General features: G+C 49.6%; 1 protein-coding gene across 1 annotated transcript in view; it reads right to left on the bottom strand.

Moving 5' to 3' along the window:
- Positions 1–573: 573 nt before the first annotated feature.
- The window catches only part of LOC146055080 (pancreatic lipase-related protein 2-like), a gene marked incomplete at its 3' end in the record, with an annotated part of 35,689 nt that continues 21,002 nt past the window's right edge, over positions 574–15,260 (bottom strand). Inside the window, exons 4-8 of the mRNA XM_083168187.1 lie at positions 12,280–12,405; positions 4,491–4,625; positions 1,878–1,986; positions 1,259–1,378; positions 574–699 (exon numbers count right to left, since the gene is read on the bottom strand). Of these exons, the coding sequence (XP_083024313.1) occupies positions 574–699; positions 1,259–1,378; positions 1,878–1,986; positions 4,491–4,625; positions 12,280–12,405 (616 nt within the window). The remainder of the gene's footprint in view (positions 700–1,258; positions 1,379–1,877; positions 1,987–4,490; positions 4,626–12,279; positions 12,406–15,260) is intronic.

Here is a 15,260-nt window from a genome sequence, read left to right as displayed (position 1 = left end):
GGATTAGCAGGTAGGTGCGACCCTAGGATTAGCAGGTAGGTGCGACCCTAGGATTAGCAGGTAGGTGCGACCCTAGGATTAGCAGGTAGGTGCGACCCTAGGATTAGCAGGTAGGTGCGACCCTAGGATTAGCAGGTAGGTGCGACCCTAGGATTAGCAGGTACAGGAGGTATGACCCTAGGATTAGCAGGTAGGTGTGACCCTAGGATTAGCAGGTAGGTGTGACCCTAGAATTAGCAGGTAGGTGTGACCCTAGGATTAGCAGGTAGGTGTGACCCTAGGATTAGCAGGTAGGTGTGACCCTAGGATTAGCAGGTAGGTGTGACCCTAGGATTAGCAGGTAGGTGTGACCCTAGGATTAGCAGGTAGGTACACTAGGTATGTGATGATTCCTGGGATTGGCGTGTTCAGTGGATTAATGTTATATTTTGGTTATTATATAACAAATGTTATATAATTGTATAACAGGAGGGTTATGTAATAACGGTAATTATTCAGGAAATGTGGTTCTGACACGTGACGGAATCAGGCAGAGGATACATCACATATTATTGGCTGATACCATATAATTACCTCCAATAACATCCAGATTTCCTCTTCTGATAATTTTGTCCTTCTCACACCCCGGCATGTGCTTCCCGCCATTCGGAAAGAAATCAAGATGGCCGACAGTCTGGCTAATTCCATAGCCCCCCATACCTGCAGTGATATATGTGTGTGTATATATATATATATATATATAATATATAATATAACATATTACAGACACTTGGTTGCATTTACTGATAAAAGACGCCCATTTACATTGCTGTGGAGGGTGGTCTGTCCCTGCGGTCGCCGGTGGTGACTGACACGAGTAAGTGCGATTCTCTGGGCTACGTAGCTGATATTAGCCACCCAGTAATGTAATTAGCGGTCTATATACAATGACGTAGAACATTGACGCTAAGGGTTGGCGTATGGCTAGGCAGACTGACCACAGCAGTAGCCACTCAGATCACACCATGAAAATGATCATGACTTGCTAACACCTCCAGATGTCCCCTTCCTGTCAGCATCACCCCAGCGCACTCCATTGCGTGGTTATCCCCCATTGCGTGCACACAAGAATTAGGCCCAAAGTGTGTATGAGTAACGCGAGTCTCTCTGTTATCTGATTGGCTCTATAACACACTTTTTGAGAGGAGCGTTACTACTTGCATCATATAGTTATAGGAATGTAGTCGCCCTGTCGCTGGCCTGTACGATGACCACATACCGAGGTTAGAGGTGGTTGAGGAACTGTCTGTGTGAATGACGTCAACAAGAAGTGCGTCTGATGGATCCAGTCTGACCTCAGTGGGGGTGTCCTGGAAATACGGCTGAGCTGGATCCAGTCCTGTGGCAGAAACCATGAGGATGGGAAACGATGGGTGTGAGTCATAGGGGTCACAGTAATTAGGTCAGAGCATAACTGGGGCGGTGCGGATGGTGCTCGGGACACAGCCCTGCTTCCGCCTGGCACCTGCCTATGTACTTACTGTCATGCACCACCACGCCACCAGCTGCAGTGCGGCCTGAATGTAATATCCTGTGAGATGTGAGCAGCAGATAGAGGTGACCAATGTGTGTCAGAACTATGCTGAACCATGGCATGGAGTCTGATGCTGCGAGGTGGAGAGTTCCAGAGAAAAGTGCAGCTCTAGAGGAAACCATGCGGTGGCGAGGACAGAAATGAGAACTTACATCTCCTCAGATAGAAGTAATGTCTGACTATAAGACTAGACAGGGAGAATGGAGAATAGTACATAGGTGGTAGACAGTCTGTGCAGGGTCAGCAGAGAGACAGCAGGTGATGCATGTACAATCTGTGTACACGGTACTGTAGCAATTCCTACCGGTAATTCTGCCAATGCCGGGGTACCTCCTTCCAGCCTCGCCAGCTGCATGACCCCCCAGACTGTGTCCGATGATGTGAACATTAGAGGGGGAGTAGCCAAACTTGTGCTAAAAAAACCAACACATCATAATGTAGAGATTATAAAGCACCATACACACTCGCCGACACTGGCTGGGGCTGTCCGATATTGTGCGTACACACTGGCCGGGGCTGTCCGATATGGTGCGTACACACTCGCCGACACTGGCTGCGACTGTCCGATATTGTGCGTACACACTCGCCGACACTGGCCGCGACTGTCCAATATTGTGCGTACACACTCGCCGAAACTGGCTGCGGCTGTCCGATATTGTGCTTACACACTCGCCGACACTGGCCGGGGCTGTCCGATATTGTGCTTACACACTCGCCGACACTGGCTGCGACTGTCCAATATTGTGCAGACAATCAAGGATATCTGCCGCCAATAGCGGTCTGTGACATCACCGGGGCCCGCTAAACAGGCAGGTCATTTGGCTGTATAACCTGCATGTTCTGCAGACATCTATCATTGTTAACGACGTGACCAGACGATATCGCTCAGAAGCCCTTAAGGCTGGGTACCAGCAAACACACCGATACATGGGCGGATCACCCGATATCAGCCGACGATTATATACAGCAGGTGTGTACGCTGTTCATCGCAGCGCTAGCCGATAAACGCCTGCAGCGGTTGGGATGGAGAGGTTGTATGTTATGTGCTGCACAGCCGGTCTCCAGATCCCTATAGAGGAACCGCGTGAGATGGTGACTCCCGGCTCTGCTGCACCTCTAATAGGGGTCACACTGGGTGCACTGCCCAGCTGATCGGGAGGCATTACCCTGACCACCCGAGGATCGGGAATGTGTGTACGCAGCATAAGGCAGCAGACAGAGAGGAGCAATATCCCGTGTCAATGGAGGTTCAAATGCATATTGGTGGCTAAATGCGCAGCCTGCGGATATATGGAGATATCGGGGTGATCAGAGATGGCCATCGTATCGCTGCAGAGTCTTTAGACGTAGCAATGATGTGATGAAAGCTAAAGCTGCACAAGGCATCTGAGGAATAATCCGAGTGGAATAGCAGCATCGGATCACCATCGCAACCATCGGTCACAGCCATCTCAGTGACTCAGCCCTGACCTCTGCGTGTCTCAGCCCTGTCCCCTGCGTGTCTCAGACCTGTCCCCTGCGTGTCTCAGCCCTGTCCCCTGCGTGTCTCAGCCCTGTCCCCTGCGTGTCTCATTACCTCTGCCCTGACCCCTGCGTGTCTCAGACCTGTCCCCTGCGTGTCTCAGACCTGTCCCCTGCGTGTCTCAGTACCTCTGCCCTGACCCCTGCGTGTCTCAGACCTGTCCCCTGCGTGTCTCAGCCCTGTCCCCTGCGTGTCTCAGCCCTGACCCCTGCGTGTCTCAGCCCTGACCCCTGCGTGTCTCAGCCCTGACCCCTGCGTGTCTCAGCCCTGACCCCTGCGTGTCTCAGACCTGTCCCCTGCGTGTCTCAGACCTGTCCCCTGCGTGTCTCAGACCTGTCCCCTGCGTGTCTCAGTACCTCTGCCCTGACCCTTGCGTGTCTCAGCCCTGTCCCCTGCGTGTCTCAGCCCTGTCCCCTGCGTGTCTCAGCCCTGTCCCCTGCGTGTCTCAGCCCTGTCCCCTGCGTGTCTCAGCCCTGTCTCCTGCGTGTCTCAGCCCTGTCCCCTGCGTGTCTCAGCCCTGACCCCTGCGTGTATCAGACCTGTCCCCTGCGTGTCTCAGACCTGTCCCCTGCGTGTCTCAGTACCTCTGCCCTGACCCTTGCGTGTCTCAGCCCTGTCCCCTGCGTGTCTCAGCCCTGTCCCCTGCGTGTCTCAGCCCTGTCCCCTGCGTGTCTCAGCCCTGTCCCCTGCGTGTCTCAGCCCTGTCTCCTGCGTGTCTCAGCCCTGTCCCCTGCGTGTCTCAGCCCTGACCCCTGCGTGTATCAGACCTGTCCCCTGCGTGTCTCAGCCCTGTCTCCTGCGTGTCTCAGCCCTGTCCCCTGCGTGTCTCAGCCCTGACCCCTGCGTGTATCAGACCTGTCCCCTGTGTGTCTCAGCCCTGTCCCCTGCGTGTCTCAGCCCTGACCCCTGCTTGTCTCAGCCCTGACCCCTGCGTGTCTCAGCCCTGTCCCCTGCATGTCTCAGCCCTGACCCCTGCGTGTCTCAGCCCTGGCCCCTGACCCCTGCGAGTCTCAGCCCTGTCCCCTGCGTACCTCAGCCCTGACCCCTGCGTGTCTCAGCGCTGACCCCTGCGTGCCTCAGCCCTGTCCCCTGCGTACCTCAGCCGTGACCCCTGCGTACCTCAGCCGTGACCCCTGCTTGTCTCAGCCCTGACCCCTGCGTGCCTCTGTCCTGACCCCTGCGTACCTCAGCCCCAACCATGTGTATCTTTTGAAGTCTTCCCAGTCCCTTACACTTGAACAGACGTCCTTCAGTACATGCTGTCCCCATTGGAGTAAGTTGAGTGTATACACTGTATGGAGAGTCTTCTTCTATGTGAATATCAGTGGCGTGCGGTAGGGTGAGGCAGCGTCCCTGGTGACCATGGACTTATGTTACGTCCTGCTGGTTACTTGCCTGTAGAGTGCGGATGAAATAAGCCACCTCTGCCCCCACCACTCGGATGTTATTGGCTGCCTGACTGTAGAGAGCCAGAGATCCACCACCCCAGTCCACACAGAAGCAGTTCACGTCTTCCACGTGTAGCATGACCTGGAAACACGATAATTACACAGACATGACAACGTCAGAACTTAGAAAGGGACAACAGGAAGTAATGACGCTGAGGAGATGACAACATCTGGGACTAGTATTAGAGTCCAGTTCTCCAGAAGATGCGACTGACGCATACTTGCCTACTTTTGAAAACTAGTTTCAGGGAGATTATAGTTGGTAATAGAATTTTGCACATTGCCCCATTGAGGGAGCGTGTCATGCTCCTCCCACAGGGCGTGTCTACTTCCATATATGGAGAGATTGTGATAAGAGATTGTGAACGTGGCACCTAGAAGCGTGGGTGTGTACTGCTACATCTGAGAGGAATCTTCTATAATGACTTATATACAAATGTAGATGAGCCCCAAAGCAGTTAGTAAGAGCTACTATACTTGGTAAAGTGCTGGGAAATGGTCCTGATGATTCAATGTAACTGTATCTATCTCTCATTCCTTTTTCCCAAAAAATGTAACAGTGTAATGTGGGCTAGGTGACATGAGGGAGATTGCTAGACTAATGAGGGAGAGAGGGAGATTGCTGCTATGTCAGGGGAGTCTCCTGCAGAATGCAGGAGGGGAGGTAACTGTGATGTAACAGTGTAATGTGGGCTAGGTGACATGAGGGAGATTGCTAGACTAATGAGGGAGAGAGGGAGATTGCTGCTATGTCAGGGAGTCTCCTGCAGAATGCAGGAGGGGAGGTAACTATGATGTACAAACAGTGTAATGTGAGCTAGGTGACATGAGGGAGATTGCTAGACTAATGAGGGAGAGGAAGATTGCTGCTATGTCAGGGAGTCTCCTGCAGAATGCAGGAGGGGAGGTAACAATGATGTAACAGTGTAATGTGCGCTAGGTGACATGAGGGAGATTGCTAGACTAATGAGGGAGAGAGGGAGATTGCTGCTACTGTATGTCAGGGAGTCTCCTGCAGAATGCAGGAGGGGAGGTAACTATGATGTAACAGTGTAATGTGGGCTAGGTGACATGAGGGAGATTGCTGGACTAATGAGGGAGAGAGGGAGATTGCTGCTATGTCAGGGAGTCTCCTGCAGAATGCAGGAGGGGAGGTAATTATGATGTAACAGTGTAATGTGGGCTAGGTGATATGAGGGATGTTGCTAGACTAATGAGGGAGAGAGGGAGATTGCTGCTATATTAGGGAGTCTCCTGCAGAATGCAGGAAGGGAGGTGACTATGATGTAACAGTGTAATGTGGGCTAGGTGACATGAGGGAGATTGCTAGACTAATGAGGGAGAGAGGGAGATTGCTGCTATGCCAGGGAGTCTCCTGCAGAATGCAGGAGGGGAGGTAACTATGATGTAACAGTGTAATGTGGGCTAGGTGACATGAGGGAGATTGCTAGACTAATGAGGGAGAGAGGGATATTGCTGCTATGTCAGGGAGTCTCCTGCAGAATGCAGGAGGGGAGGTAACAATGATGTAACAGTGTAATGTGGGCTAGGTCACATGAGGGAGATTGGTAGACTAATGAGGGAGAGAGGGAGATTGCTGCTATGTCAGGGAGTCTCCTGCAGAATGCTGGAGGGGAGGTTGCTATGATGTAACAGTGTAATGTGGGCTAGGTGACATGAGGGAGATTGCTAGACTAATGAGAGAGAGCAGGAGATTGCTGCTATGTCAGGGAGTCTCCTGCAGAATGCTGGAGGGGAGGTAACTATTATGTAACAGTGTAATGTGCGCTAGGTGACATAAGGGAGATTGCTAGACTAATGAGGGAGAGAGGGAGATTGCTGCTATGTCAGGGAGTCTCCTGCAGAATGCAGGAGGGGAGGTAACTATGATGTAACAGTGTAATGTGGGCTAGGTGACATAAGGGAGATTGCTAGACTAATGAGGGAGAGAGGGAGGTTGCTGCTATGTCAGGGAGTCTCCTGCAGAATGCAGGAGGGGAGGTAACTATGATGTAACAGTGTAATGTGGGCTAGGTGACATGAGGGAGATTGCTAGACTAATGAGAGAGAGCAGGAGATTGCTGCTATGTCAGGGAGTCTCCTGCAGAATGCTGGAGGGGAGGTCGCTATGATGTAACAGTGTAATGTGGGCTAGGTGACATGAGGGAGATTGCTAGACTAATGAGAGAGAGCAGGAGATTGCTGCTATGTCAGGGAGTCTCCTGCAGAATGCTGGAGGGGAGGTCGCTATGATGTAACAGTGTAATGTGGGCTAGGTGACATGAGGGAGATTGCTAGACTAATGAGAGAGAGCAGGAGATTGCTGCTATGTCAGGGAGTCTCCTGCAGAATGCTGGAGGGGAGGTAACTATGATGTAACAGTGTAATGTGGGCTAGGTGACATGAGGGAGATTGCTAGACTAATGAGGGAGAGAGTGAGATTGCTGCTATGTCAGGGAGTCTCCTGCAGAATGCAGTAGGGGAGGTAACTATGATGTAACAGTGTAATGTGGACTAGGTGACATGAGGGAGATTGCTAGACTAATGAGGGAGAGAGTGAGATTGCTGCTATGTCAGGGAGTCTCCTGCAGAATGCAGGAGGGGAGGTAACTATGATGTAACAGTGTAATGTGGACTAGGTGACATGAGGGAAATTACTAGACTAACGAGGGAGAGAGGGAGATTGCTGCTATGTCAGGGAGTCTCCTGCAGAATGCAGGAGGGGAGGTATCTATGATGTAACATTGTAATGTGGGCTAGGTGACACGAGGGAGATTGCTAGACTAATGAGGCAGAGAGGGAGATTGCTGCTATGTCAGGGAGTCTCCTGCAGAATGCAGGAAGGGAGGTAACTATGATGTAACAGTGTAATGTGGGCTAGGTGACATGAGGGAGATTGCTAGACTAATGTCAGAGAGAGGGAGATTGCTGCTATGTCAGGGAGTCTCCTGCAGAATGCAGGAGGGGAGGTAATTATGATGTAACAGTGTAATGTGGGCTAGGTGACATGAGGGAGATTGCTAGACTAATGAGGGAGAGAGGGAGATTGCTGCTATGTCAGGGAGTGTCCTGCAGAATGCAGGAGGGGAGGTAACTATGATGTAACAGTGTAATGTGGGCTAGGTGACATGAGGGAGATTGCTAGTCTAATGAGGGAGAGAGGGAGATTGCTGCTATGTCAGGGAGTCTCCTGCAGAATGCAGGAGGGGAGGTAACTATGATGTAACAGTGTAATGTGGGCTATGTGACATGAGGGAGATTGCTAGACCAAAGAGGAAGATTGCTGCTATGTCAGGGAGACTCCTGCAGAATGCAGGGGGGCGGTAACTATGCCGTAACAGTATAATGTGGGCTAGGTGACATGAGGGAGATTAGTAGACTAATGAGGGAGAGAGGGAGATTGCTGCTATGTCAGGGAGTCTCCTACAGAATGCAGGAGGGGAGGTAACTATGATGTAACAGTGTAATGTGGGCTAGGTGACATGAGGGAGATTGATAGACTAATGAGGGGGAGAGGGAGATTGCTGCTATTTCAGGGAATCTCCTGCAGAATGCAGGAGGGGAGGTAACTATGATGTAACAGTGTAATGTGGGCTAGGTGACATGAGGGAGATTGATAGACTAATGAGGGGGAGAGGGAGATTGCTGCTATGTCAGGGAGTCTCCTGCAGAATGCAGGAGGGGAGGTATCTATGATGTAACATTGTAATGTGGGCTAGGTGACACGAGGGAGATTGCTAGACTAATGAGGCAGAGAGGGAGATTGCTGCTATGTCAGGGAGTCTCCTGCAGAATGCAGGAAGGGAGGTAACTATGATGTAACAGTGTAATGTGGGCTAGGTGACATGAGGGAGATTGCTAGACTAATGTCAGAGAGAGGTAGATTGCTGCTATGTCAGGGAGTCTCCTGCAGAATGCAGGAGGGGAGGTAATTATGATGTAACAGTGTAATGTGGGCTAGGTGACATGAGGGAGATTGCTAGACTAATGAGGGAGAGAGGGAGATTGCTGCTATGTCAGGGAGTGTCCTGCAGAATGCAGGAGGGGAGGTAACTATGATGTAACAGTGTAATGTGGGCTAGGTGACATGAGGGAGATTGCTAGTCTAATGAGGGAGAGAGGGAGATTGCTGCTATGTCAGGGAGTCTCCTGCAGAATGCAGGAGGGGAGGTAACTATGATGTAACAGTGTAATGTGGGCTATGTGACATGAGGGAGATTGCTAGACCAAAGAGGAAGATTGCTGCTATGTCAGGGAGACTCCTGCAGAATGCAGGAGGGGAGGTAACTATGCCGTAACAGTATAATGTTGGCTAGGTGACATGAGGGAGATTAGTAGACTAATGAGGGAGAGAGGGAGATTGCTGCTATGTCAGGGAGTCTCCTACAGAATGCAGGAGGGGAGGTAACTATGATGTAACAGTGTAATGTGGGCTAGGTGACATGAGGGAGATTGATAGACTAATGAGGGGGAGAGGGAGATTGCTGCTATTTCAGGGAGTCTCCTGCAGAATGCTGGAGGGGAGGTCGCTATGATGTAACAGTGTAATGTGGGCTAGGTGACATGAGGGAGATTGCTAGACTAATGAGAGAGAGCAGGAGATTGCTGCTATGTCAGGGAGTCTCCTGCAGAATGCTGGAGGGGAGGTAACTATGATGTAACAGTGTAATGTGGGCTAGGTGACATGAGGGAGATTGCTAGACTAATGAGGGAGAGAGTGAGATTGCTGCTATGTCAGGGAGTCTCCTGCAGAATGCAGGAGGGGAGGTAACTATGATGTAACAGTGTAATGTGGACTAGGTGACATGAGGGAGATTGCTAGACTAATGAGGGAGAGAGTGAGATTGCTGCTATGTCAGGGAGTCTCCTGCAGAATGCAGGAGGGGAGGTAACTATGATGTAACAGTGTAATGTGGACTAGGTGACATGAGGGAAATTACTAGACTAACGAGGGAGAGAGGGAGATTGCTGCTATGTCAGGGAGTCTCCTGCAGAATGCAGGAGGGGAGGTATCTATGATGTAACATTGTAATGTGGGCTAGGTGACACAAGGGAGATTGCTAGACTAATGAGGCAGAGAGGGAGATTGCTGCTATGTCAGGGAGTCTCCTGCAGAATGCAGGAAGGGAGGTAACTATGATGTAACAGTGTAATGTGGGCTAGGTGACATGAGGGAGATTGCTAGACTAATGTCAGAGAGAGGGAGATTGCTGCTATGTCAGGGAGTCTCCTGCAGAATGCAGGAGGGGAGGTAATTATGATGTAACAGTGTAATGTGGGCTAGGTGACATGAGGGAGATTGCTAGACTAATGAGGGAGAGAGGGAGATTGCTGCTATGTCAGGGAGTGTCCTGCAGAATGCAGGAGGGGAGGTAACTATGATGTAACAATGTAATGTGGGCTAGGTGACATGAGGGAGATTGCTAGTCTAATGAGGGAGAGAGGGAGATTGCTGCTATGTCAGGGAGTCTCCTGCAGAATGCAGGAGGGGAGGTAACTATGATGTAACAGTGTAATGTGGGCTATGTGACATGAGGGAGATTGCTAGACCAAAGAGGAAGATTGCTGCTATGTCAGGGAGACTCCTGCAGAATGCAGGAGGGGAGGTAACTATGATGTAACAGTGTAATGTGGGCTAGGTGACATGAGGGAGATTGATAGACTAATGAGGGGGAGAGGGAGATTGCTGCTATGTCAGGGAGTCTCCTACAGAATGCAGGAGGGGAGGTAACTATGATGTAACAGTGTAATGTGGGCTAGGTGACATGAGGGAGATTGATAGACTAATGAGGGGGAGAGGGAGATTGCTGCTATGTCAGGGAGTCTCCTACAGAATGCAGGAGGGGAGGTAACTATGATGTAACAGTGTAATGTGGGCTAGGTGACATGAGGGAGATTGATAGACTAATGAGGGGGAGAGGGAGATTGCTGCTATTTCAGGGAATCTCCTGCAGAATGCAGGAGGGGAGGTAACTATGATGTAACAGTGTAATGTGGGCTAGGTGACATGAGGGAGATTGATAGACTAATGAGGGGGAGAGGGAGATTGCTGCTATGTCAGGGAGTCTCCTGCAGAATGCAGGAGGGGAGGTAACTATGATGTAACAGTGTAATGTGGGCTAGGTGACATGAGGGAGATTACTATACTAATGAGGGAGAGAGGAGATTGCTGCTATGTCAGGGAGTCTCCTGCAGAATGCAGGAGGGGAGGTAACTATGATGTAACAGTGTAATGTGGGCTAGGTGACATGGGGGAGATTGCTAGACTAATGAGGGAGTGAGGGAGATTGCTGCTATGTCAGGGAGTGTCCTGCAGAATGCAGGAGGGCAGGTAACTATGATGTAACAGTGTAATGTGGGCTAGGTGACATGGGGGAGATTGCTAGACTAATGAGGGAGTGAGGGAGATTGCTGCTATGTCAGGGAGTGTCCTGCAGAATGCAGGAGGGCAGGTAACTATGATGTAACAGTGTAATGTGGGCTAGGTGACATGAGGGAAATTACTAGACTAACGAGGGAGATTGCTGCTATGTCAGGGAGTCTCCTGCAGAATGCAGGAGGGGAGGTATCTATGATGTAACATTGTAATGTGGGTTAGGTGACACGAGGGAGATTGCTAGACTAATGAGGCAGAGAGGGAGATTGCTGCTATGTCAGGGAGTCTCCTGCAGAATGCAGGAAGGGAGGTAACTATGATGTAACAGTGTAATGTGGGCTAGGTGACATGAGGGAGATTGCTAGACTAATGTCAGAGAGAGGGAGATTGCTGCTATGTCAGGGAGTCTCCTGCAGAATGCAGGAGGGGAGGTAATTATGATGTAACAGTGTAATGTGGGCTAGGTGACATGAGGGAGATTGCTAGACTAATGAGGGAGAGAGGGAGATTGCTGCTATGTCAGGGAGTGTCCTGCAGAATGCAGGAGGGGAGGTAACTATGATGTAACAGTGTAATGTGGGCTAGGTGACATGAGGGAGATTGCTAGTCTAATGAGGGAGAGAGGGAGATTGCTGCTATGTCAGGGAGTCTCCTGCAGAATGCAGGAGGGGAGGTAACTATGATGTAACAGTGTAATGTGGGCTATGTGACATGAGGGAGATTGCTAGACCAAAGAGGAAGATTGCTGCTATGTCAGGGAGACTCCTGCAGAATGCAGGGGGGAGGTAACTATGCCGTAACAGTATAATGTGGGCTAGGTGACATGAGGGAGTTTAGTAGACTAATGAGGGAGAGAGGGAGATTGCTGCTATGTCAGGGAGTCTCCTACAGAATGCAGGAGGGGAGGTAACTATGATGTAACAGTGTAATGTGGGCTAGGTGACATGAGGGAGATTGATAGACTAATGAGGGGGAGAGGGAGATTGCTGCTATTTCAGGGAATCTCCCGCAGAATGCAGGAGGGGAGGTAACTATGATGTAACAGTGTAATGTGGGCTAGGTGACATGAGGGAGATTGATAGACTAATGAGGGGGAGAGGGAGATTGCTGCTATGTCAGGGAGTCTCCTGCAGAATGCAGGAGGGGAGGTAACTATGATGTAACAGTGTAATGTGTGTAGGTGACATGAGGGAGATTGCTAGACTAATGAGGGAGAGAGGGAGATTGCTGCTATGTCAGGGAGTCTCCTGCAGAATGCATGAGGGAAGGTAACTATGGACTGATGCTGCCTGGATAAGGCTGACATATGTTACTATGTCCTGTTACCTGCTGTATGAGAGGACGTGTTACTAGCACAGACCTTGCACATATTAGACAGCCATCTCTTCTCCCCATTTTCGGTGAATCCGTGGATGATGAATCGAGATTTCCGCTGGATATTAAATGGTGACGCTGCGATTGTATTTGGTCTGATAGCGCTGACTTCCTACATAAAAACATAGAAATGACCATGTATTGCTTTCAGTTTACAATGCTACCAGCTCAGCGATAATACAGCCACATGCAATAAAGCCACAGCTCAGCGATAATACAGGCACAGCTCAACCATAATACATACACGTGCAATAATACAGCCACAGCTCAGCCATAATACAGCCACAGCTCAGCGATAGTACAGCCGCGTGCAATAATACAGCCACAGCTCAGCCATAATACATACACGTGCAATAATACAGCCACAGCTCAGCGATAATACAGCCACAGTTCAGCGATAGTACAGCCGCGTGCAATAATACGGCCACAACTCAGCGATAATACAGCCACATGTAATACAGCCACAGCTCAGCGATAATACAGCCACAGCTCAGCCATAATACATACACGTGCAATAATACAGCCACAGCTCAGCCATAATACAGCCACAGCTCAGCGATAGTACAGCCGCGTGCAATAATACAGCCACAGCTCAGCCATAATACATACACGTGCAATAATACAGCCACAGCTCAGCGATAATACAGCCACAGTTCAGCGATAGTACAGCCGCGTGCAATAATACGGCCACAGCTCAGCGATAATACAGCCACAGCTCAGCCATAATACATACACGTGCAATAATACAGCCACAGCTCAGCGATAGTACAGCCGCGTGTAATAATACAGCCACAGCTCAGCCATAATACATACACGTGCAATAATACAGCCACAGCTCAGCGATAATACAGCCACAGCTCAGCGATAGTACAGCCGCGTGCAATAATACAGTCACAACTCAGCGATAATACAGCCACATGTAATACAGCCACAGCTCAGCGATAATACAGCCACAGCTCAGCCATAATACATACACGTGCAATAATACAGCCACAGCTCAGCCATAATACATACAGTGCAATAATACAGCCACAGCTCAGCGATAGTACAGCCGCGTGCAATAATACAGCCACAGCTCAGCCATAATACATACACGTGCAATAATACAGCCACAGCTTAGCGATAATACAGCCACAGCTCAGCGATAGTACAGCCGCGTGCAATAATACGGCCACAACTCAGCGATAATACAGCCACATGTAATAAAGCCACAGCTCAGCGATAATACAGCCACAGCTCAGCCATAATACATACACGTGCAATAATACAGCCACAGCTCAGCGATAATACAGCCACAGATCAGCGATAGTACAGCCGCGTGCAATAATACAGCCACAGCTCAGCCATAATACATACACGTGCAATAATACAGCCATGTACAATAATACAGCTCAGCGATAATACAGCCGCGTGCAATAATACAGCCACAGCTCAGCGATAGTACAGCCGCGTGCAATAATACAGCCACAGCTCAGCCATAATACATACACGTGCAATAATAAAGCCACAGCTCAGCGATAATACAGCCACATGCAATAAAGCCACAGCTCAGCCATAATACATACACGTGCAATAATACAGCCACAGCTCTGCGATGATACAGCCACATGTAATACAGCCACAGCTCAGCGATAATTCAGCCACAGCTCAGCGATAGTACAGCCACATGGAATAATACAGCCACATGCAATAATACAGCCACAGCTCAGCGATAATACAGCCACATGCAATAATACAGCCACAGCTCAGCGATAATACAGCCACATGCAATAATACAGCCACATGCAATAATACAGCCACAGCTCAGCGATAATACAGCCACATGCAATACAGCCACAGCTCAGCGATAATACAGCCACATGCAATACAGCCACATGTAATACAGCCACAGCTCAGCGATAATACAGCCACAGCTCAGCGATAATACAGCCATGTGCAATAATATAGCCACAGCTTGGGGATAGTACAGCCACGTGCAATAATACAGCCACAGCTCAGCCATAATACATACACGTGCAATAATACGGCCACAACTCATCGCTAATACAGCCACATGTAATAATGCAGCCACAGCTCAGCGATAATACAGCGAAGTGCACAAATACAGCCACAGCTCAGTGTTGATACAGCCACTTGCATTAATACAGCCACAGTTCAGTTATAATACAGCGACATGCAATAATACAGCCACAGCTCAGCGTTGATACAGCCGCATGTAATAACACAGCCACAGCTCAGCGATAATACAGCCACATGTCCTATTCAACTCAAGGATAAAACAGTCATGTGTCCTTCATAACTCAGTGATAATACAACCACGTGCACGAATACAGTCACAGCTCAGCGATAATTCAGCCACATGCAATAATACAGCCACAGCTCAGCGATAATTCAGCCACGTGCAATAATACAGCCACAGCTCAGCGATAATTCAGCCACGTGCAATAATACAGCCACAGCTCAGCGATAATTCAGCCATGTGTCCTTCACAACTCAGCGATAATACAACCACATGTAATAATACAGCCACAGCTCAGCGATAATTCAGCCATGTGCACGAATACAGCCACAGCTCAGCGATAATTCAGCCACATGCAATAATACAGCCACAGCTCAGCGATAATTCAGCCACGTGCAATAATACAGCCACAGCTCAGCGATAATTCAGCCACGTGCAATAATACAGCCACAGCTCAGCGATAATTCAGCCATGTGTCCTTCACAACTCAGCGATAATACAACCACATGTAATAATACAGCCACAGCTCAGCGATAATACAGCCACGTGCAATAGTACAGCTCAGCGATATTACAGCCACACCTCAGCGATACAGTGATATAAGGTCAGTAATCATTTATATCATAGAAACATAGAATTTGACGGCAGATAAGAACCATTTGGCCCATCTAGTCTGCCCCTTTTTTTACCCTTCAGGTAATCTCAACCCTTTTTAATCCTTATTTCTT

The sequence above is a fragment of the Crinia signifera genome, unplaced genomic scaffold, assembly GCF_055691185.1.
Source record: "Crinia signifera unplaced genomic scaffold, ASM5569118v1 HAP2_SCAFFOLD_300, whole genome shotgun sequence".
In the NCBI taxonomy this organism is placed as follows: Eukaryota; Metazoa; Chordata; class Amphibia; order Anura; family Myobatrachidae; genus Crinia; species Crinia signifera.
The sequence above is the reverse complement of the archived record's forward strand: the minus strand, read 5'-3'. Positions and strand labels throughout refer to the sequence as shown.